This window comes from Xenopus laevis, chromosome 9_10S (assembly GCF_017654675.1).
Source record: "Xenopus laevis strain J_2021 chromosome 9_10S, Xenopus_laevis_v10.1, whole genome shotgun sequence".
Taxonomy (NCBI): domain Eukaryota; kingdom Metazoa; phylum Chordata; class Amphibia; order Anura; family Pipidae; genus Xenopus; species Xenopus laevis.
In genome coordinates, this window is record NC_054388.1 from 97,019,576 (window position 1) to 97,044,422 (window position 24,847).

The window sequence follows — 24,847 nt, forward strand, 5'->3', positions numbered from 1 at the left end:
AGGGGCATCATAAAGAAGCATAGGGCGTCACATTACTAAGCCAATCCCTCTCCCCCGGGAGCCCCAGTTATTATTAGCCCATTGGTAACCTGGGCCAAGAACTCAGCCAACAAGTAAAATGGGGTCCAAATAAAAATAAAAAAAAGTCACAGCCACACCCCTTATCTGCCCCGGTAATCCACCATTATGCTAAAAAAATCCACCAAATACCCACCTCACTTCAAGTGTTTATATTTTTTTCAGATAGAATTGTGTTGGATGTACTGTAGATTACAAAACATATAATTTATGTCTCCAAAATGCAGTTAGTGCTGAATTTTGGAGACATAAAATATATGTTTTGTAATTTACAAAACATGTATTTCTTTATGCCTCCAAAATGCAATAATAGTCTTCAAGGGTCTTAATGGCTACGGCACACAGCACTTTTACTGCTATACCTGTGACTTACAGCTGGCTTGTTCTTAGTAGTTTCCCTTTTGAGAGCACTAGGAAGAACCAGTAGTAGTCCAGCACTCAAATTTTCATGGGATAATCATTAAACCGGTGGCTGGTAATCCTGTCGTGAGACCAACTTGCAAAACTCACGGGTGATTTGATTAAGTGCAAAACACAGCGTGCTATAGCCTTAAATGGCACCTTAAAGGTGAACCTAGTTTATAAACTGATCAGAGCATCCAGTAAAACCTTCAATATAAATTCTAGTGTAGAAATTTAAAAAAGTAAACCCAACAGATGATTTTCTTAGAGATACCTAAGATTTGTAAAGTACAGGCCACATACCAGGCCCGTGTTAAATAAGTCACTGTGATAAGGCACCAGTTCTCTGTCCTTCTTATCTACTTAAATAATCCTTTATGAGAATATCCAGGGAGTCCTTTAATATGCAGAAACCACATGGCTACTCCGGATAGAATAAGGTGTCCAAAGGAAGATCTGAACTGCGGCAATACATAAAGGAATAATGCAGGCCAAGTTAAACATTGCATCATGGAGACCTAAAAACAAACTGAGGGGAAAAAATAATTTAATTAAATTGGTAAATAACTTCCTAATATAATAATATATGTATATCTATCTATATATATATATATATATATATATATATATATATATATATATATATATATATATATATATATATATATATATAACAAACAAGGGAAAGTTGTGCTCACCACTAGTTTTTAAAATCATTAGGCGGGGGTGCAATGAGGGTGTGACCACAAAATACATATAGACAAATACAAGATTCCTCTGCACTCAACCCATTATCAATATATTTAAGACAGAGACATTTTGTGCATACTGCTACTGAAAAATGCCTTACCCTTTAAACAAAACAGGGATTGTTTGTCCATATATTGCAATATACCCTCATTGCACCCCCGCCTAATGATTTTAAAAACTAGTGGTGAGCACAACTTTCCCTTGTTTGTTATAGTTCTACAAGAGCAGTGACCAGCTCATGTTGTAGCTCCCACCCCCTCCAACTATAGTCAGGTGATCCCACTGGTGTCTAATAAAAGGGCAGCCAAGTTGGGAGTTTTACTTTGAAAGCAGCTAGTAAGTTGCAGATAAAACGTATTCGTCCCTTTTATAAAATGTATAATGAAACCATAGAATTCTTAATGAATCAAATGAAAATTGAGCATAGGACTGGCCAGATATGGGATGACTTTGACGTAGTTGGCCAGCTTAAATATATTGCAATATATGGACAAACAATCCCTGTTTTGTTTAAAGGGTAAGGCATTTTTCAGTAGCAGTATGCACAAAATGTCTCTGTCTTAAATATATTGATAATGGGTTGAGTGCAGAGGAATCTTGTATTTGTCTATATATATATATATATATATATATATATATATATATATATATATATATATATATATATATATATATATATATATATATATATATATCTCTATCTATCTATCTATCTATCTATATATATATATATATATATATATATATATATTTATTTATTTTTTTTAATCTCTTTATACACTGAATGCCAATATCATGAAACTGTATATCACATTTTTGTTTCACTATTAGAGACAAGCTCACTTCCATTACACTATATAAAACCCAAAGAGAAGGACAGGGAAATGCAGCACTTCCTCTAAATCTATTCTTAGAACAGCTAAAGCATTTGCCTATCTCCCAGTTCCTCCTGAAGTCTGGTAATATTTATTGTGCTGTTCAAATTGAAAATAATGTCGTTTGACTGTAATGTACATAGTTTACCACATGGTGGAGCCAAAACCATAAATTTATAGCAAATCAAAAGTTTACAGTTTTCTTGGACAGACATAATATCAAAGGCTATTGTGATACAAAATTCTATAGTTAGTATAGATATGGGTATATAGAATTTATGTGAAAGTAGGGAGGGGTGTGTGTATGGATTAGGGATGCACCGAATCCACTATTTGGGATTCGGACGAATCTCCAGATCCTTTGTGAAAGATTCCGAACCAAATCCTAATTTGCATATGCAAATTAGGGGCAGGAAAGGAAAAAGTGGAAAATATTCTTCCTTTGCGACGAAAGATCATGTGATTCCCCTACCCGCCCCTAATTTACATATGCAAAATCGGATTCGGTTCGGCTGAAATCCTGCTTAAAAAGGCCAAATCCTGGCCGAATCCCGAACCGAGTCCTGGATTCGGTGCATCCCTAGTATGGATGCTGGGGTTTCATTTGGAGGGGTTGAACTTGATGGACTTTGTCTTTTTTCAACCCAATTTAACTATGTAACACTGGGCCTGGTACAAGTAGTATAAGTAGAAGCAGGGCCGATCGGCACTGAAACGGATCCACAGGACCAGAGAAAATTGCTTAAAAAATATTTTTATTTATACAAAGTTAAAATATGTTTATAATCTCCATCCGCCCTACGCGTTTCGCACCCACTCGGAGGAGCTTAGTCATGGGCTCTACACAAGTCGGGTACCAGGACCAGTAGTTTTAAATTGGGATCAGTTATGCACTGGAGAGCCAGAGTTCTTTCCAGCATAGGATCTCAGTCTCTCTCCAGTAATTTAGAATAACTAGGCAATTATTACCAGAGTTTAAAGAATTTAGCCCCACTCCCAACACATCATCCAAAGAGATCTGGCCAAACCTAGAAAGGCTTACTGGAGCGATATAAAATGTGTGCATCATTTCTAAAGTCTAATGCACTTTAGAAATTAAAAAACATATATATAGTACGTTTAGTATCTGTCACTGCATCCTGGTCCAAGACCTTTCAACCAATAAACTGTCTGGAATGGAAATTGGTGGGATTTCTTAATTAGTTTATAAATCATGGAGACTATCTTGTTGTAAAAATTCAAAGATTCAATTTTTTTCCCCAAGATGCGATCACAGTAGCCGTATAATGAAATGTGGGACCCTCTTATGCCTGCCTGGCAACACCCACAACCAGCCTAACCCTGCCTCTTGTCTACCTATGACCCAACCACAGCTCATCCTTTTTTTGTAATGTAATGTATTGCCATTGGTCAGGAATAAACAAACACCTGTGGCATATGGATTTACATCTCCAAGGACCACCTTACCTGGGATCTGGTATAGCAGTCTTGCTGGTTAAATATTCGTATCCATATTTGTTCAGTACTGTAACAACCAACATAGGAGCAAGGGACTGAGCAGGCTTTGTGAAGAGAGCGTTTGTTCCAAACACCATAGAGGATAGTGGAGACCTGTAATGTTAACAGGACATACATTTTAGCCATAAACGCAGAAAACCAGTGGTACACAAAAATTAAAAAACTTGAAAAACTTGAATATTTCCTCATGCAAACCTGAGTAAGAAATTGTCCAACTAAAAACTCCCCTAAACTCCCATAAATTCGAACAATCTAAATTTATTTAAAAAAATTTAAAAAATAATCAAATTTTTTCAAACTCGGATTAATTAAATTGACCGAAAAACTCGAATCGAATTTGAATCAAATTCGGTTCGAATTTAAAAAACTCAAATGTCAGGAAGGCTGCAAACAAGTCCAAATTGATCCCTGGACGTCTCCCATTGACTTAAACAGCGATTCAGCAGGTTTTAGGTGGCGAATAGTCAAATTCGAGTTCTTAAAGGGCCAGAGTATGATAAATCTCGAAAAATCAAATTTGAATTTTTTTTAAAAAACTCGAATCGAATTTGAATAACTCCCTAGTCGAAATTGACAGTTTAGACCTGGGATCCCCAATCTTTTTCACCCGTGAGCCACAATCAAATGTAAGAAGTGTTGGGGAGCAACATAAGCATGAAAATAGTTCCTGAGTATGTCAACGAAGGGCTGTGATTGGCTATTTGGTAGCCCCTATGTGAACTGGCAGCCTATAGAAAGCATATTTGACTATACAACTGTTTTTTATGCAACCAAAAGTTTCCTCCAAGTCAGGAATTCAAAAATAAGCTCCTGCGTTGAAGTCACTGGGAGCAACATCCAAGGGGTTAGTGAGCAACATGTTGCTCACTAGCTACTGGTTGGGGATCACTGGTTTAGACCATAAAAAAAAAAAATACAGTATTTTGCAAAAGTGAAGCCAGCTGTAAAAAAAGTAGGGATGCACGGAATCCACTATTTTGTATTCGCCTGAACCCCCGAATCCGAACCCTAATTTGCATATGCAAATTAGGGGTGGGAACAAATAAATAATTTTACTTCCTTGTTTTGTGACGAAAAGTCACACGATTTCCCTCCGTGTGGATTTGGATTCGGTTCGGCCAGGCAGAAGGATTCGTCCGAATCCGAATTCTGCTAAAAAAGGCCGAATCCCGAACCGAATCCTGGATTCGGTGCATCCCTAGTAGAAAATGGTGTAAAGTGGAAATGCTTTAGAGAAAAATGCTATGAATAGTGTATATAGGTTAATAGACCTTTAGTAAACAGAAGTAGCATAAATGAAATCAATATTTGGTGTAACAACATTAAACCGCACTAATGTCTAAAAAAAACGGTTTCTCCCTTCGCAGCTGCAGACTGACACTCAGTATATGGTGGTAGCCAGATTCTACGTCAGGCGCTGATGCATGTGCCCCGGCATGGCTTCCTGCATAAAAAATCTGGTGCAGAATGGGGCAGTGTTCAGCAGGAAGGGGAACATTTTTAACTTATGCAATTGTTTCCCCCCGGCTTCTGCCAGCTTGCAGTAAAGTGCAGTGGTGGTAGAAACAAGTTGCAGCAATTCTCTTCGGTACAGTTGCATGCAGTTTCTGGAAGTACTTGCATATTCAAAGCATCACTGATATCTTGTCACAGACTCAGGTTTCTACAAGCAATCTCAGGTTTTCTCAGTGATGTTTAGATCAGGACTCTGTGGGGACCAAACCCTCTGTTGCATGATTGCTTGTCCTTCTTTTCAGATCAGTTCCCAATGTTTTGGAGTCACTGTCATGGCACAGACTGAACAGATGCCTCCCTGATGGTACTGCAATATGGATAATAATCTGCCTGTGATTCTCAGCATTGAGCCATCAATTTTGATCAAACCATCAAATCCATGACGTATCCCCAAATCTGAAAGGAACCTCCAACACACTGCAATGTTGCCTGCAGACATTCATCCATGTACCACTATCCCTCAGCAAACAAACTGCCTTCTGTTAGATATCTATTTAATTTTATCCCATCAGGCACCTGCTGTCATTCTTCTGCACCTCAGTTTTCCTAGTCTGTTTATGTGCGTAGAGGAGTCATTCTATGGGGTGCCGTTTGTCCCAAATACATTCTGTATACAAAACTATCCCTAATACACAGAAAGAATGTCTCTCATGCTATATAAGTATTTGTGACCATACACAGATAAAAAAATATACAAAAGACTTATTTCTATTAAAGAATGAAAACAAAATCTGGTTAGTGCACAAAAGGATGTCATTTTATCACAAACTCCATTCTGTACAGTTTAACAAGCAATCTGTCTCACAAATGTATAACCTCCATGTAAAGGACACACTTATGTGCAGAGTTACTTACAGAATGAATTATGTAAACAAAGTTGGACATAATATATAATAGTGTAACTAACTAGTGCTTGTCAAGCTAGATTTGAATGACTAAATAGATATGTGTGACAGAAAGCAGGATTTTATAGCACAGGATTCATTCTTTCCACAAAATGACAGTTTTGTTTCACAAAACAGATAAAATAACCATTCTGTGAAGCAACACTGTCAGTCACATTCCTGAACCAATAAGAACAAAGCTTATTGCCATATACAAACAAGATGAGAAGTTGCCAGCTCTGCTCCACATGGCTAATGCAAAGTATCTGACCTGCTATAGAGGGCGCCCTCTAATGTCCCCTGTGCTGCATAGTAATAAACATGAACAAACCTTTCCTAAAAGAGCTGCTGTTAAACACTACAGGTTCATAAATGGAAGTTTTTACAAATGGCTGAGAAATATAATGCTGCACTTATAATGATTGTAGAAAAAGAAAAGTATGCAAAACATAAATATGATCATTTTAGTTGATATGGCTATTCTTATTGTAGTAACCTGCTTGTGTTGCCATTTTGATTAAGGGCATTCCTGCTGTTTTGCCATTATCTTATGACTCACTCCTGTTCCTCTTCCTGTCTCAGCTGAGAGCAATAATGGGACAGGCCACACCCACCTGCCATCTTCTATTAAATGTACCAGAAGTTACTGTGCTTGTCTGGCAGCTTTGCCTGACTCTCAGAGACAGTTATAAGTTTTGTATATGATAGTTAGACTCCAATGTCTCCTCCTAGCTGTAATCTTGCACCAACTAGCTTGTAGTAGTCTCTTAATAATGTGCTTAGCTATAGTTCAACTACTATGTAATAGATTTAGCCAGAGACTTGGGACTGATCATGTGCACACATACCTCCCAACTGTCCCTTTTTCAGAGGGACAGTCCCCCTTTTGACAGCTCAACCTGAGGTCCCTCATTTGTACTGGAAAGTCCCTCTTTTCTCTGCACTGAACAGCCAGAAAAAGAAACAAAATTTCTAACTTACAAGAAGTCATCTGTAGTATGGGCACTTCAATGTGGTAAACAAATTACTCACCACGTAAGGGAAGTGGCCCAGGTGCACTGCCATTAGCCCTCAGCATAGGGCCAGGCCCGGATTTGTGGAAAGGCCACCTAGGCCCGGGCCTAGGGTGCCAGGATTTTAGGGGGGCGGCATGGTGCCCAACCACACCAACATTAGTTCAAAAACACTAGGGATGCGCTGGAGATACAATCATTTTTTACATTTCCCATGCGTTAATCCCCATTTCTCCGGTCCAGATGATAAAAATATGCACGAATAAAGGGGAGGGGACAGGGGTGACGAACAGCAGTGGGCCTAGGGGGCCCACTATGTAAATCCAGCCCTGCATAGGGGGTGGACAAACCAAAATGTAACAAGAAGCAGGCACTCAATGAACGCAGACTTTCAGCAGGCACCAATTCAAAGTGTAAAGATCTTTATTGTGTCCAAAATCTGCTTTTGGCAGAGAGGCCACTACAGCTAACAGGTGCAACTAAGATACTTTGTAACAATTTTGAGATAAGAAAATAAGTAATTTTAACAGTTTAGATAAGGAGAAATATTCTCAAACTTTTATAACCTGCCAAACTTTGTAAAATGAACATGGTAATTACAGGGTGTGGCCACAAAAATGGGTGTGGTAAAAAAAAATTTGCTGCGCAAAATTTTTTGTCCCTCTTTTTATTTCCAAAATGTTGGGAGGTATGACCACGCATTCTGTATAGTATGATGTGTAGGTTATATGAGCAGCCACTCCTGAGTACTGTGTGTAAACAAAAGGGGGTCATTTAGGCAGGGGCAATTTTAGGGGATCATCTATTTATATAGAAGCAACAAGCTATACAATGCTTTATATTTATTTATAACAAAAGACTAATTATGCCATCCCCTTACCTGCCCAGTGCTTAACCCTTTCACATCATAGTGGGTCGAGGGGGGCACAACATTAGAGCAGAGAGCACAACTGTGCCCATGTCACATGCATGTCCAGGGCCGCCAGCAGGGGGGGCACAAGTATTCAGGGCCTGAAGGGGGGCCCAGAAGTGCTACATTTTTCAAAGAGCCGGGTCCCCTTTACGAGCGCCCGAACCGTGCGGCCATTTCGCATATTACCGAATGCGGAGGTGCCGAAAAGACGAAGCTGAAGTCCGGAAGCGGTGAAAAGACCTGAATTCACGAAATGAGGTGAAGTTGAAGTCCTGAAGCCTTTTGTTTACACACAGTACTCAGGAGTGGCTGCTCATATAACCTACACATCATACTAAACACAATTTGTGTGCACATGATCAGTCCCAAGTCTCTGGCTAAATCTATTACGTAGTAGTTGAACTATAGCTAAGCACATTATTAAGAGACTACTACAAGCTAATTGGTGCAAGATTACAGCTAGGAGGAGACATTGGAGTCTAACTATTATATACAAAACTTATAACTGACTCTGAGAGTCAGGCAAAGCTGCCAGACAAGCACAGTAACTTCTGGTACATTTAATAGAAGATGGCAGGTGGGTGTGGCCTGTCCCATTATTGCTCTCATCTTAGACAGGAAGAGGAACAGGAGTGAGTCATAAGATAATGGCAAAACAGCAGGAATGCCCTTAACCAAAATGGCAACACAAGCAGGTTACTACAATAAGATTAGCCATATCACCTAAAATGATCATATTTATGTTTTGCATACTTTTCGTTTTTCTACAATCATTATAAGTGCAGCATTATATTTCTCAGCCATTTGTAAAAACTTCCATTTATGAACCTGTAGTGTTTAACAGCAGCTCTTTTAAGAAAGGTTTGTTCAAAGGTTTATTACTATGCAGCACAGGGGACATTAGAGGGCGCCCTCTATAGCAGGTCAGATACTTTGCCTTAGCCATGTGGAGCAGAGCTGGCAACTTCTCATCTTGTTTGTATATGGCAATAAGCTTTGTTCTTATTGGTTCAGGAATGTGGCTGACAGTGTTGCTTCACAGAATGGTTATTTTATCTGTTTTGTGAAACAAAACTGTCATTTTGTGGAAAGAATGAATCCTGTGCTATAAAATCCTGCTTTCTGTCACACATATCTATTTTGTCAGTCAAATCTAGCTTAACAAGCACTAGTTAGTTACACTATTATACATTATGTCCAACTTTGTTTTTACATAATTCATTCTGTAAGTAACTTTGCACATAAGTGTGTCCGTTACATGGAGGTTATACATTTGTGCGCCAGTTTGCTTGTTAAACTGTACAGAATGGAGTTTGTGATAAAATGACATCCTTTTGTGCACGAACCAGATTTTGTTTTCATTCTTTAATAGAAATAAGTCTTTTGTATATTTTTTTATCTGTGTATGGTCACAAATACTTATATACCATGAGAGACATTCATTCTGTGTATTAGGGATAGTTTTGTATACAGAATGTATTTGGGACAAACGGCACCCCATATCATTCTACATTGTTTCCACCTCAGAAGAACAGCATTCTGGTCAAAAGTCTACCTACTGTAAATAACTGTACCACAGTCCCAGTGGTTTTTTCACCCATTGGAGTGTATGGGGGAAATGTACTAACCTGCGAAAATTCACCAGCAACAGCTTCGCACCCATCGCTACACTTCGGCAGGCGAAAATTTGCTCAGACAACTCTAATTTACTAAAATGCGAAGTTGGGTCCAGGGCACCGAACACTGGCGAATTTTGGCTAGCGTTACTTCGGCGATCAAATCGAAGATGCACTAGCCTTCAATTATGCCTATCGAGGTCTTTGCTCAGGCTAATTTGCATACTACGGGAAATTATAAAGGTAAATGGACATATATGTTTAAGCAAATACATTACATTACACTACACAAGTCCAGGGAACCTTAATAAAATAAAATAAAGTTGTTATAATGCCCTAAACATGAGCCCAGTATATAGTTTATGTTCCATATGTTAGAAAATGTATGGGGGAACCTGGTTACCCAAAAAAAATTTTAAGGAAAAGACCCAAGCGTTTTTGGGGACTTAGAAACTTTTTCCACTAAAAATATGATGTAAGTAACAGAAGATTGAGGAAGATCTATGACTCCAATGCACTGTGCCTGGTCTGAGCTGGTGAAGGCAAGTCTGGCGAAAGAGGTAACGTTCAAATCCACATCGTGGTGAATTTGCGGTAGGGATTTACCAAATTCACTATTTTGGATTCGGCCGAACTCCCGAATCTTTCGCTAAAGATTTGCCCGATTACTGAACTGAATCTGAATGATATTTTGCATATGCAAATTAGGGGTGGGAAGGGGAAAACATTTTTTACTTCCTTGTTTTGTGACAAAAAGTCACGTGATTTCCCTCCCCACCCCTAATTTGCATATGCAAATTAGGATTTGGATTAGGTTTGGCCGGGCAGAAGGATCCGAATCCTGCAGAAAAAGGCAGAATCCTTGCCAAATCCCAAACCGAATCCTGGATTCGGTGCATCCCTAATTTGCGGAGTAACGTCCATTCACCAGAGCGAAAATTCGCCTGGCGATAGACAGACGCTAGTGCTCATTTGCACTCTCTTTCGCTAGCGAAGTTACGCCTGCACCCGTTAGTAAATCAACGAAGTTCCTAAAAATCATCGCCATCGTTAGACACTTTGCCCTTTAGTAAATCTACCCCTAAGAGCGTCTTTTTCACTTCAAAACCTAATTAAAATTTTCATTCATCACTAGTTTTGAACTCATGTGGGTGGTGGACATCTTCCAATTTCTAAGGGAATCTCAATGTATTTCTCATCTGCTGCACTCAATTTCCATGGCCGACCACTGTCTTTCCAATCCTGAATCTTGCCAGTTTGTTTGTGCTTCTGCAGGAGAACCTGAACAGCACATCTGGAATTACCTGCGCATAAGACTTTTTACTCTGCTTTGTAGATCTCAAGCACAAGTATAGTGAAAAGTGTTTACAAGCATGTATGTAATAGATATTCCAGGGTTTTATCAGTCACTTACTTGCGTTTGTATTTTTCCAAGTCAGCATCCACAATATCAGCAAGAGGAAGATTAAATAAACTAAAAGCGGCATGCACAAGAACCCTAGAAACGGACAAAAAAAACAGTTCACATAAAGTTAATCATTATAACCTACTATACATATTATGGCTCCAGCCCTTGCTAATTACAGAATTACACACTCCAAATCCAAAGGGGCCAGTCTGCCTAGAATATTTAACAATTCATCTTTTTTTTTTCCAATTCATCTTTGTTGTCGGGTAAAAGAAATAGGTAGTGTGAACTCTCTCTCTCACACACATAAAGAAATATGACTGAGGGTTAGAAGAGTAGAATGAGTGGCTTTTATCTCTTCAAAGAGGAAAGAATTGATTTCCATAGTGTTCATTTATAAAAGGAACAGTTAGGGATATGGGAAGAGGGGCATTTTGATCACAATAACTTGAGACAGCAATCGCTAATATCGCTAATCAATGGGATGCAGAGTATATGGCCCTGCATGGACAATTATAACCCAAATATGTAGATACACTCATATTTAAATTAAAAGTACCTATGCAGGTTAACTCGTGTTTCATCTTCAAACAACTAGTTGTTTTCAGATAGATCACCAGAAATAACTACTTTTTCCAATCACTTTCTATTTTCTGTGTCTCCGTTTTTCTAATATTGAAGTGTCATTTTTCACCTTCTAAAGCAGCTCTGGGAGGGGGGGGGTCGCGACCCTGTAAACTGTTCTAAATTGAAACATTTAGTTGATACATTTGTTATGTTTGTCCCTGCTAAGCAGAATCCATGAGTTTCATTACAGGCAGCTGTTAGAATTGATACAATAGTTGCTAATACTCCAGATTATATCAATAATATAATTGAGCAATATATCAACTAAGGGGCAGATTTATCAAAGGTCAAGGTGAATTTTCGAGCTATTTTTGTGTACCTTGACTAGGGAATAGTCCGAATTCAATTTGAATTTGAAAAAATTTTGAAAAGTCGAATATCGAAATTTATCATGTACGGTCTCTTTAAAAATTCGACTTCCACCATTCACCATCTAAAACCTGCCGAATTGCTGTTTTAGCCTATGGGGGACCTCCTAGAACCTATTTGGAGTCAAATGGTGGACTCTGAAAAATCAAAGTTTTTTGGGGGAAAAACTGCGAATCGAATACGATCGAATGCTCTATTAATTAAATTCTTACGATTCGAATTCAGCCGAATACGGACCTATTTGATCAAAAACGCACCTAATCGGCCAAAAAAAAAAAACATCTTAATTTCGGTTGGTCTTTTTGAATTTCAAAGTTTTTCAATTTCAATCCTTGATAAAAATGCCCCTAAATGTAGCAAATTGTAACAGTTCAGAATCTGCACCTGAATTACTGAGCTGCTGTCAGGGCCCGAAGGCGTAGTTTGTAGTGCGGACCAAGGAGGAAGCTTGTAGAATGCTAAACACGGTTCGCGGTACAAGATGGAGTCGAGAGTTAGAATAGTCAGACGGGCAGAAGATCAGTTCAGGCAGCAAGAAGTCGAAAACAGGAACAGGCAGGGTCGATAACAGGAATCAAAAACACAATAGACGCACCCAGGAACACAATTAAGTAGAACCTATACACGGGCAATGAATTAGAGTCTCAACAGTCTTTTTAAACCGATATTTGGCGCCAAAACGTGCGTCGTGACGTCATGCGTCACGCGCTGACGTTGCGCGATGACGTTGCACGTTTTGACGCTGGCACAAGTTCACAGAGTCCGGATGCGGCGCCCTCGCCGTCCTCCCACGTGGCCTGCCCTGGGCGTCGCCATCTTGGATGGGACGCCGGCGGGAGAGGACGTGCTGGACCGCGCTCCTTACAGCTGCCAGACTGAAACACCAGAGACAAACTTTGAATTTAGACTTTAGAAAAACAGTAAAAAATAAATAATGGAAAGTAATTGAAAAAATAAAAAATAATACAAGATAAATCTATTGGATTGTTAAAATAGTATTTTACACTGCAGGAACTACAATCACCCCCTGGATCCTCCTTGTTCTAATACATCAGGAAATCTTTTTTTCTTCACTGTAAAGCACGTGATTCTAATCCTGAATGTAACTCCGCATTTGAATCGCTGTATAAATAAAACCCAGAAGGACAGGGAACTCTTCCCCTAATGCTTCTATATGCAATACCCTAACTGTTTAATGTCCTTTATATAAATAAAAGCATGCTTACATCTATTTCTGGTGACAAGTTCAGCAACATGGTTTGGGTTTCAAGTAACGTCTAAATACAGGCTCCAGAGTTGCAGCCACACCTTTCTGAACTTGAGTAGATCCACCTCACATGTTGTCACAGTGTAAAATTTTTTAGAAAATCCTCTAAATCAGGGCCATTAGCAGTCTATCCCAATCTATCATTATACAACTCACTGGTCACACCTGTTTCCAAATAGCAACTAAAAAATATGTATAAGGGTCAGGGCACACGCTCAGATTTGGGGAGTTTAGTTGCCCGATGACAAATCCCCTCTTCTTCGGGGCGACTAATCTCCCTGAACTGCCTCCCGTCGGCTAGAATGTAAATCGCAGTTCAGGGAGAGCGTTTAGTTTTCTGAAGTCGCCCGAAGTTTCCCCATGGGGCGACTTCGGAAAACAAAGTGCTTCGAGTGCCCTCCTGCCGGCGATTTACATTCTAGCCGGTAGGAAGGCAGTTCGGGGAGATTAGCCACCTCGAAGACTAATCTCCCCGAATCTGAACCCTTAGTTATAAGTAAGACATATAGGCAACATTTAAAACAGAAATTGAGGGCCGATGCCTCTGGTTGCAGCTTTGGAAGAGGCAGCAGGTTCCAAATGTTTGCCCCTGTCAGGGGGATTGCTACAGGTTTTGCCCTTTGTGCTGATTTGATAGAACAACATGTCGTCATTGTTAAGTGTGCCCTGCATCTAGGGCCTCATTCCCCAGCAAAAAAGCAAAGTGCAAACACAGGTTGCGTTATTCATCATATTATTTTATTTTCCTACAATGCAGTGTTCCAAGAGTCCCAGTATTACTGTATCTGCTGCAAAACACTAAAGAAAGTTGCAGTGATGGAATAACACACAGTTGTCGCAATTTGTCACTAACATGCTCTCAGAGAGAGATGAAGCACAAAATAAGTTCAGTAAGTACCCATATATATATATATATATATATATATATATATATATATATATATATATATATATTTATTTATTTTAGGAATCCAGGATTCGGTTCGGGATTCGGCCTTTTTCAGCAGGACTCAGCGAATCCTTCTGCCCGGCCAAACCGAATCCTAATTTGCATATGCAAATTAAGGGTGGGGAGGGAAATCGCGTGGCTTTTCGCCACAAAACAAGGAAGTAAAATTATTTTTTCCTTCCCTTGTATGCAAATTAGGGTTCAGATTCGGTTCGGTATTCGTCCGAATCTTTCAAAAAGGATTCGGGGTTTAGGTCGAATCCAAAATAGCGGATTTGGTGCATCCCTAATTTATTTATACATATTTAGGGAGATTATACAGGGTCATGTAGGGCTGGCAATCTTACATTCCAAACTGTCAACAGTAGCAGCCTGTAAGATGCGCCGGGAGATTTCTCCAGTCTCGTACCTCCCGGTGCATCTCTCCCAGTCTGCTGTTGCGCCGGCGCACGCGCCCGGTGATCTCGCGCGCACTGCCCAGGCACAAGAGATGCTGCTGTCGCTTTGCCATCACTTGACACTGAGCGTCATGATGCTCACATTTTGACACTGAGTGTCATGACATCATTTTTCGGCGCCAGATTTGAATTTTTGGCGCCAATTCCGGTTTAAAAGGGCCTGTCTCCATTGTAACAGTGCCCAAACTGCCTTCTGTTTATAGACCATGCTGAAGCTCTATTGGAAATTCTGTTTTTTTGACTCCTGCCTGCTTTTTTACTTCAATTCCTGCCTCCTGCCTTGACCCTTTTGCCCGTTTGTGAGTACGTTTTTGCCTAATCCTTGCCGGTACCTCGTTACGGACTTGTTACCACCAAACACACCAATTCCTTGTTGGTTCCGCAGCAGAAAGGGCTCAGGGCCCAAAAAGGAGATTCCCTGGTGAGTGAGTGTACCCGCTGCTTTCAAGGTTCCTGATTGACGAGTACGTTACACGGCCTATTAGCACTACTATAAACAGTTAACAGGGATATCCAATTTGTTTACATTAGAAATGTAGCTAAAGTATCACTAATATATAATGTTAAATTAATAAGATGAGTGAAGCTGCTATAGACTTCTTTAGCTTCAGGTCCCTTCTTAACCCCTACTGTTCATAGAGAAATGTTTAAACTAGTTTAAACTAGCAACAAAATCAGACAGAAGCAATAAAACCTTTAACAAGTTAAAATCTACTTACATGTTAGCTGTCAGAAACACAGCCAATATATAGTAGTGCTGAGGTCCTATTAAATACATCAAAACTGACATAATTCCTTCTATGTAGAAAATATACAGGATCACTTTGTAGTAGCCGATCTTGGACAGCAAATAGTGATTGGCTAGCACAAGCAGCTAAAAAAAAACAAAAAAGATCATATAAATGTCTTGAACGATTTAAAGAAGTGCCCATACAAAAAGGTATTGCGTAATATACAGGGATTTATTCTGAAAGGCCCAATCCCACACTTGTAATCCAATTTTAAGTTTTTAGGCTTCCAGCTGTGGAGCACTTTGGCTTTTTTAGTTTGGTCATTTTCAGTGAAACTGCCGGGTCGTTGGTCTGAGCAATTTGACTTCTGAAATTGTGGCACAACTGCTCTATGTTGACTGGCCTTATAATATATAATAAAGCAAAAACAATCAAATGTTAGTCCAGTGGGGTGATCGGTTAGATCAGTGCTCTTCAACCATCCAAATTTACACCAAATCTCTGGATCAGCCTGCAGTTGAGTAAATATATGACCTATCTGATCACTACATGTTGGTCAAAGGCTGGCCTGTTTGTTTCATCTGCTTTAGTACTTTAATGTAAGCCAGTGTTTCCCCAGTTCCAGTCTGCTGTTATGTAAAAAAAATTGCTAAAAAAGTTTGGTTTCTATTTAATCACTTGTGTCACTTGGGCAGTGGAAAGCTTTCTGACTCCTATCAGCCCCCAACCCATCTTACTAGTTGCTATTTATGGATGTCGGGCAATTATAAAACAATATTTTCTAAGGGTTTTAAAGGAAAACTATACCCTCAAAATGAATACTTAAGCGACAGATAGTTTATATCAAATTAAGTGGCATATTAAAGAATCTTGCCAAACTGGAATATATATTTAAGTAAATATTGCCCTTTTACATCTCTTGCCTTGAGCCACCATTTAGTGATGGTCTGTGTGCTGCCTCAGAGATCACCTGACCAGAAATACTGCAGCTCTAACTGTAACAGGAAGAAGTGTGGAAGCAAAAGACACAACTCTGTCTGTTAATTGGCTCATGTGATCTAACAAGTATAGTTTGTTTGGTATGTTTGTCTGCACAGTGAATCTCACGATCCCAGGGGCGGCCCTTATTTTTTAAAATGGCAATTTTCTATTTATGATTACCCAATGACACATACTACTAAACAAGTATATTATTATGAAAATGTGTTATTTACATGAAGCAGGGGTTTTACATATGAGCTGTTTTATGCAATATCTTTTGATAGAGACCGACATTGTTCAGGGGGTATAGTTTTCGTTTAAATATTAAGTCACATATATAAAAGTAGAAACACTGTGGCTGGTGTGTGTTTGAAACAGCAGGTTAAAGAATAATCTTGATTTTTTTTACTGAGTCTTTAAATACTAAGGGCAAGATTTACTAAAGGACGAAGTGGGCGTCACTAGCGAAAATTTGCCAGAAATACAATCCGTAGGGACATCGCCAATTTACTAATAGGAGTAGAGGACAATTCGCTAGCGAGAGAGTACATTGCTAAGGAAGTTTTGCGCCCTTTTGTCAGCTGAATTTTCGCTCAGGCGAATGATCATTACTGCAAATTCACTAAAGTGCGTTACCCCTTTCTTTAGAGTTTCCTTCTCCAGGTTATACATGGCAAACTGATAAGATGAAGCTACACCTTCCTCAATCTTGTCAGTGACATCATATCCTGTATGCCAGAAAGTTATAAAAAAAACCGCTGGTTGTTTTTTTCATATTTTGAAGTGGGATTGCATTTAAAAATTGTAACTGTTAAATATTTTTGTTTTCATATTTTTTTAACCATTTGAGGGGCATACCACATTTGTTTTAGGGTGGGCTCATGTCTAGGACATTAGAGGATCTCTTTTGTCTTTAATTTTCTTCCTTGGACATTTTAAATAATAAGTGGCCACTTCAAGTAATTTCATCAACATCTCTAATAAAGACACACATATATATATATGACCTATATGTACCCAGAAATGAACGTTAGCGAAAGTTCGTTATGAAATGCTCACGCTGACGAATTTTCCCGGTTAAGTTCAGCTGCCCAGACGTAACCTCGCATTTTGACAAATTAGCATATGGGCTGAGAATTAACATCTTACTAAATGGTGTGAAGTGTGGCGAAGCCTTCCATGGTGAAAATTCGGCCTTTAGTGAATTTTCCCGTGCCACTTCAGAATTGCAATGGGCCCTGAGTTATTATTTGAGAAGGTTATCTCACTGTTCTTATTCTATAGATCAGATTCATATAAAAATATTGGTAATTTTACCAATCAGAACATTATTACAGAACAAGACTCACAATAACCGATTTGTTATCATTTAAAGACAAAGCTTTGTTGGAAGCTGACACAAAACAGAATGTAATATATGACAGGGGGGCCCTATGTGTCTCAACTTTTTATAGGTAACTTATTTATGAATTAGTTCACAAAAAATTAAAACATTTACTTATACAGAATTAAAGAAATTTCCTGTGTACTCTGCAACTAGCAGATGGTGCTATTTGCAAAAAGCATTTCGGGAGGGGTTTGCTATTCTTTATAATGTCAAGCCCCATGGGAATTTGTAAAAATTGCTTATTGACCTCTGTAAATAACGGTTAAAGGACCAGTAAAATAAAAATATTTTTAAAATAATTTGTTTGTACATAACGAAAAAAAAACACCAAGTCTTTATTAAGAAGTAACTTACAGATACTCCGCTTTCGAGCACCGCACGATGGATCGTTGCCCTGTTGCCTTTTCTGAAGAGGAGCGCAAGCGGAGTATCGGTAAAGTTAAATGTGTCTTGGTGTTTTTTTGTACAAACTATTTTTTTTTTTTGTTACTGGTTCTTTAACTTCTTCCTCAGGTGTCTAAGGTTGCCTTTATAAGGGACAAAATTGGAGGGATTGAGTTGCCCCTTTATTCAGAACTTATTCATCATCAGTGAGTGTCTGTATCAACACTAGTAACCCAAAATGAACCAAAAAGCTATGTCAAATATTTCTTATGAGCTTAACCAATGATGAACAGTTATTGTAAGGCTCACAAAAGGAATCTGTGCAACACACTTACCTGAGGGCAAATGAAGCCGGCTCCATACATGATGCTCCTTACATAAGATGGCAGCGCATCTTTAGGGATGAGATTGTCAGCGAAAATAATCATGAAGTTGCTGCAGAAAGTACTGTGAAAGACTTGAAAAAAATTCATAGAAACAAAAAGGATAAAGTTCTTTTGTGTGAGGATTTGCTTGGTAAGGGTCAAGACTGCGGCCCATGAAAGCTCAGACTCGGTTCGACTGCTATCAGAAGTTTTCGGCATCTGCTCGTACTGGCTTACTCCAAACACACCAGTGTAACACATGCATGCAGTGGAGGCAACAGCTAGAAACAATGTAAAGACCTGAAAGCTTGTGAAATTTTCCATGTTGTCGGACACCAGCCCACAGATCAAGATGCTCGAAGAGCCCAACAATGAGGCCACCTGGTTATATTTTATAAGCTGGAGTCGGCTTTCGTGTTTGCTGGACATTTCGGCAAAAAGGGCACACTGGGCTAGAAGAACAAACGTAAGCATGCCATCAAACACGCACAGGGCCACCATAAGATGAAGGCCGCTAAGCCAATCACCTTCAGAATAAGCTTTCCACGGGAACCAAGGCAGCAGGAAGGCTAAGCCATACAACGGGGCTCCATACAGTATGGAATGACGACGTCGATTGCAGCACTGGACTTTGGAATTATCTTGTACATAACCAAACAGCGGGTCATTAATAGCATTCCAAATCATGAATACAACCTAGGAAATAGCAAGATGAAGATGTAAATAACTATGCTTTTGTCAGCAGCTGTCATTATACAATGGTGTATATATATATATATATATATATATATATATATATATATATATATATATATATATATATAAAGAATTAAGAAATCACTAGTGAAGGTGGATCTACTCATGTACAAAGTTAAATAAACCAGAACTGCCCAAACATGTTTGAAAGGAATCTGATCCAGCTTGCTGAACAACCTCACTGGCTATTATATGAAGAGAGAAGAACAACTTTACTTAGTTTGAGCCCAAATTGGTTTGTGGATAATATGCACTATAATTTTTTGCACGTTGTTAATTATCAGTCTTGAATTTGAACGCAAATACCAGGTAAATGCAGGTGCTGCCAACTTAATTAATTGTTGCGTTCAGCGTCTTGTCCTAGTCATTGTAATTGTGCTTTTATATGTTGACAATTTGAATGCTCACCAAGTTTAGGATGTGGTTCAGGTGCAATTGCCCCGAATCGTCACTTACTTTAACTTTATTACAATCTTGAAAATCAAAGTCACTCACCACTCTCTGTTGGAGGTCAGAATGCTGCGCCCCAAACTCATAGCTTGGGGAGAACACTTCACTTCGACATTCCACTTTGGACACGCACTCCAGGAACCCCTCGGACGCGGTGTAAAGTCAAAAAAGAACCTGATGTGAAATAAAGGTTCTTTTTTGATCTTACACCGCGTCCGAGGGGTTCCTGGAGTGCCTGTCCAAAGTGGAATGTCGAAATGAATTTGAAAGCATATCTAAACTAAAAGCACTTTTCTTAACCGTCACATCTAGGGGCAGTTATTAAGGGTCGAAATGAAAATTTTAATTTCCGGTCAAAACTCTCAAATTCAAATTGTGAATTATCCAATTCAAATTTAGAGCTTTATCAAACCTACAACCTGGGAATAATTCGAATTCGACACCTTAAACCTGCCAAGTTCATGTAGAAGTCAATGGGAGAGGTCCAGTGACCAACTGGAAGATGTTATTAGCCTTCCTAACATTTGAGTTTTTTCCAGTTTAGTCAAATTAGATTCTAGTTTTCGGGTAAGTAATATTCGTTCAAGTTTTAGATATTCGATTTTTTTCTTACACCTCCAAATCTAATTTCAAGTATATTCGAATTTATTAGTTAAAAAAAACTCATATGAATTCAAATTCTACCTTTGATAAATGGGCCTCTCCATATCTCACCCAGAGAAAAATATTCTGAATGGTTCCACTATTATGAGAACAAATAGCATAGTGGAAAGCAGCTGCTGCCCAGTGGACCATCAGGAACCCTTTTTTTTTTTTTTTTTTTTTACTTCAAACTATTGTAACATTTTCCATCAAACTATTCTATTGGATTTTCTGTTCACTGTATACTGAGTTTACAGAGTGAGGAAAAATAAGTCAGGTTACAACTGTCAAATAAAAGAAATGTTTAAAAGAAGCCATGTGACAGTGTTTCTGAATAAAGTTGACTGCAAATTAAACAGGAGAAACTATACATAAACAATCCACCTCATCTTATACAAGACACTAAGGGAGTTATTTATCAAAATCCGAATAGTTCTCACTATTTTCTGAAAACTTCTCTGACCAAATCCGCCCTGACTTTTCCCCTCCTATTTATCAATACATTTTTCAGAAAATTTGTTGTGCAGGAAAAAAAAAAAATCGATAAAATTGTGAAAAAATATGAATCGTACAATTTTTTTTCCCCGCTAAAAACTGCGACTTTTTTGATTTGACGCCCGAAAACCACAAAATATTTGGATTACTGAACAAAACCCAGAGCAGATCAGGATATCAACAGGACATCTGCCATTAACTTCTACATGAACTCAGCAGGTCTGAGTTGGAGTACTTTTTTATTCGGACTTTTAACACCATTGGAGTTTCCTATATATGGAAAAATTCTAGTTTTTTTTCTACAAAAAAAATTGTGGTTTTCCCTTTTAAAAGTCTAACCAGAAAAAAAACGGACTTTAATAAATAACCTCCTAAATAACTACACAATTTGTTTATTAAAACATAAAATGATTATACATGCACCATACAGGTTAGCAATGATCTGAACATTATATCTGTGTGTCTGTATCTGTTGTTGAGGGAAGGAAATGATCTTAATGGTAATTTACTAGGAATAAATAAAAATGCACCATGCAGTTAAAGGAGAATTCAACCCGTAATAATAAAAAAAATCTCCCCCTCCCTCCTCCCCCCCTCCCAGGCAAATGCCCCTAATTTTTTACTCACCCCTCCATGCAGATTCTGGGTTCGGAGTTCACAGCAGCCATCTTCTTTCTTCAATCTTATTTGGAATTTTCAGAGCATGCGCAGTTGAAGTAATCACGGCGCATGCCTTTTGTGACTTTCAGCACATGCGCAGTTGTTCGAGACCGGAAATTTACTCCAACTGAGCATGCACCGAAAATGCCATCAATACACGAAGATTACCAGAGAAGAATAAGATGGCTGCCGTGAACTCCGAGGCCAGAATCTGCACAGAGGGGTGAGCAAAAAATTAGGGGCATTAGCCCTAGGGGGCAGGTAGGCTGGGCGGAGGAGGGAGGTTTTTTTTTCATCACGGGTTGAATTCTCCTTTAAGCCACGAAAATAGTAACTAGATTTAGATATATAGTTGGTTTTAACATTTGTTTTTTGGTCACAGAACTAATTCACTGACTTAATTTAGGCCATAGAAAGACCGTACACACTGTAAACATCCTTCTTCTGATTTTAAATTTTGATAAGTACTTTGTTAAGTCTACAAATAAAAATATGCATGCATGTTTCATTATGAGTTTTACATAAAAGGACACTTCATCAAATTGTAATTGAAAATGCCTTATTATGGTTAAATAATGCTTTAATAAGAATGACTATACCTGTGCTTGATGAAACGCAGCTTCAGATATCTTGTACCGGTTAAGAAACAGCTTCACGTAGTAGAAGTAAAAGACAGCGTTCATCATCCCCGCACCAAGTGTGGTCATAGAATAAGCCACCGCAGACCTATTGATTCCAAAGGACAAGGCCATATTCTCTACAAAAATGTAAGGAGAAGATGCCTTACTTGTCACTAAACTTTATATATATACTGGTGGATCCCTATTTACATCTCATTATAACAGGGTAGGTGCATTATTGTTATTGCTTACATTATGTAGATATGACAGTTTATGTGAATAATAACATGCTGGTATTTAACTCCTAGACTCGGAGACTCCTATCTATTTATGCTACGCCCTGTGCGAGAGATATTCATATTTGCTAGAAGATTTCTTTCTATCTTTTCCCTTTTTCTTTTCTCATTCTTCTTCCTTTTCTTAACCTTCTCCTCTCCCCTCTACGACAATTGTCTCATGTTGTCGTCAGCGGCTCTTATTATACTCAGGGATGTCAGGTCGCTCCCTCGATATTATTATGATTCTATGTGATGTTTGACTAAATGGATGCATTCTCCTGTTTTTTGGCTTCCTTGAGTGTATTACCCCCTTTTCTTCTTTCTGTACCCTATTGAAAATTTCTAATAAATCAGAATTTAAAAAAAAAAAAAAAACTTTATATATATATATATATATATATATATATAAAAATTCTATGTTATTCTAATAACAGGCCAGTGAATATGGCAGCCATCAAAATACTGTGGGCTGTAGCAAGTTACTTCCAATACCTTTAGCAGGAAGCAGCCCAACAAAAATCCTCATGTGCCATAAACCCAATGTTTATGGGTGACTGAAATCTTTCTTTTCTAATATACCGAGCAATAAGCAAGTAATCAACGCAGCTCAAAAGCATACGTGAAGGTACCTTGAACAAGAAAATAACTTTCTTCTTCTATCTCATAATAAAGTGGAGGAAGAAAATTAATTAGCATTCCAGTAAACATGTTAGCCAATAGCCATCATACAGCAGTTGTGTCTCACACCTTAAGAAATAATGGAATACATAGCCTGGTTAGAAGTAGTGAATCTGCTGCTGCTTTTCCTCTGCCACCTTTGCTTTATCATCATTTTGAGGATTGTGGTACGGCTTCTGGCCCAAGGGTTATAATTACATGTCAAAGACGGCTCTCCATTTAGGAACCTCCTGCATTATCTGTATAGCTTGCCTCCATCTCATAATTTCACTGCATTGAGGTCAGGAGCAAGTCTGGCTCTCAAAAAGTTCTTAAAGTTACGAGCAGCAGCTATTTACTACCCCTGGTAAAATGAAATGTGAGGCAAGGTTCTAACCCTTTTAGCCAATTGCTTACAGTGCACTACAGTGTAATTCTTTGGTGCTCTGCTATCACAATTCTATAAGGAAAAGTACTGCTAAGAGTACTTTTAATGGATGCTACTCTGTAGTTTTATTTCTATTTTATGCCAAAATAGCACACTCGGAGGGACAGAGCAGCTTTAGAATCCTGGAACAGTGATGCAATACCTTTGAATGCATTTGGGTCCCAATTACATGTATTGGGTGCAAGCGTGGGGCTTTCTCCATAACTGCACATTTATTGTACAGAGAGCTGCAGAATTTGTTGGCACTTTCTAAAATTGTGTTACTAATAACACTTTAATGATAATAATGACAATTACAGCAGGGTGCTGTATAGCCCTCCGGAGCTGAGCCCAATGCCATCACTGGTTGGGGGGACCCTATGATGGAGGCTTCTGATTGGAAACAACTCCTTCACAGGATCCCCCAGACATGCTGTTATTAAAAAATATTTTTCTCAAAATCAATGCACAGTGAAAAAAACCATAGGAATCTGTTGGTCATCCTGATGCACATTCTGTATCTATGTAACAACTGGGCATTAAAGGAGAACTAAAGCCTAACTAAAGAAGTAGCTAGAAATGTTGTACATTATGTTTTGGGCGTTTGTACCAGCCCAAGGCAACCACAGCCCTTTAACAGTAAAGATCTGTGTCTCCAAAGATGCCCCAGTAGCTCCCCATCTTCTTTTCTGCTGATTCACTGCACATGCTCTGTGCTGCTGTCACTTACTGAGCTTAGGGACCCACTCACAATATACAGTACACACAGAATAGAAATGTCACAATATAAGGCTGATTAGTAATTAATACACATAATTACTACATGGCAGCACAGAAACCAGTGCAATTAGCATCAGAATTTAATAATCAGTCCTGTAGCATCAGCTTATATTACAGATATACCTATCTCTCTCTCTATCTATCATTCTAGTATGTATCTATCTGTCTAATAATCTATATTGCCTTCCTGTTTCTCTATTATCTGTATAAACTTGGTATAAGCTCTGAAGAGGAAGAATGAATACCAGTATGACGGAGCAGGCAGGTACCATCTAGCAGGGGGGTCTAATACAGGAATTTCCTCAATCCAGACGCGACCTCCTCAGCTTCCACAACTTGTTGCCCCTCGCAACCCGGATGCCGCCTAATCAGCTGCTCAACACGGAAGACGCTCGTAAGCTTTTAGGCGTGGCTTACCTCTTTCAACCAATAGCATGTTGGTCGTAACCCTTCTCCTGTTGCTGATTGGTTAAGAAAACAAGTATCCGTGTCTATTGGCCGTGGTGTCTGAATGTCCCGCTTTGAGTGTCAGAGATTCGAATTGCCACGTTGCGGAGCAAGCGTTTAGGACTTCGGCTGGTTCCGGAAAACT

The 24,847-nt window shown here is 38.8% G+C and overlaps 1 protein-coding gene across 3 annotated transcripts; it reads right to left on the reverse strand.

Annotated features, from left to right (window-relative positions):
• On the reverse strand, positions 1-24,810 carry LOC108703157 (transmembrane protein 180). Of its 3 annotated transcripts, none has more exons than XM_018239186.2 (7): positions 24,673-24,810; positions 22,093-22,250; positions 18,461-19,186; positions 15,362-15,516; positions 10,979-11,062; positions 3,573-3,716; positions 1-1,009 (listed from the first exon to the last, which is right to left on the reverse strand). In XM_018239186.2, the coding sequence occupies exons 1-7, from the start codon at positions 24,689-24,691 to the stop codon at positions 880-882; spliced, it is 1,416 nt and encodes a 471-aa protein (XP_018094675.1). In that variant the 5' UTR covers positions 24,692-24,810; the 3' UTR covers positions 1-879. The 3 variants fall into 3 exon arrangements, with proteins under 3 accessions (XP_018094675.1, XP_018094677.1, XP_018094676.1); XM_018239188.2 differs by lacking the exon at positions 24,673-24,810 and adding an exon at positions 24,525-24,662; XM_018239187.2 differs by lacking the exon at positions 24,673-24,810 and adding an exon at positions 24,501-24,658.
• Positions 24,811-24,847: the final 37 nt, after the last annotated feature.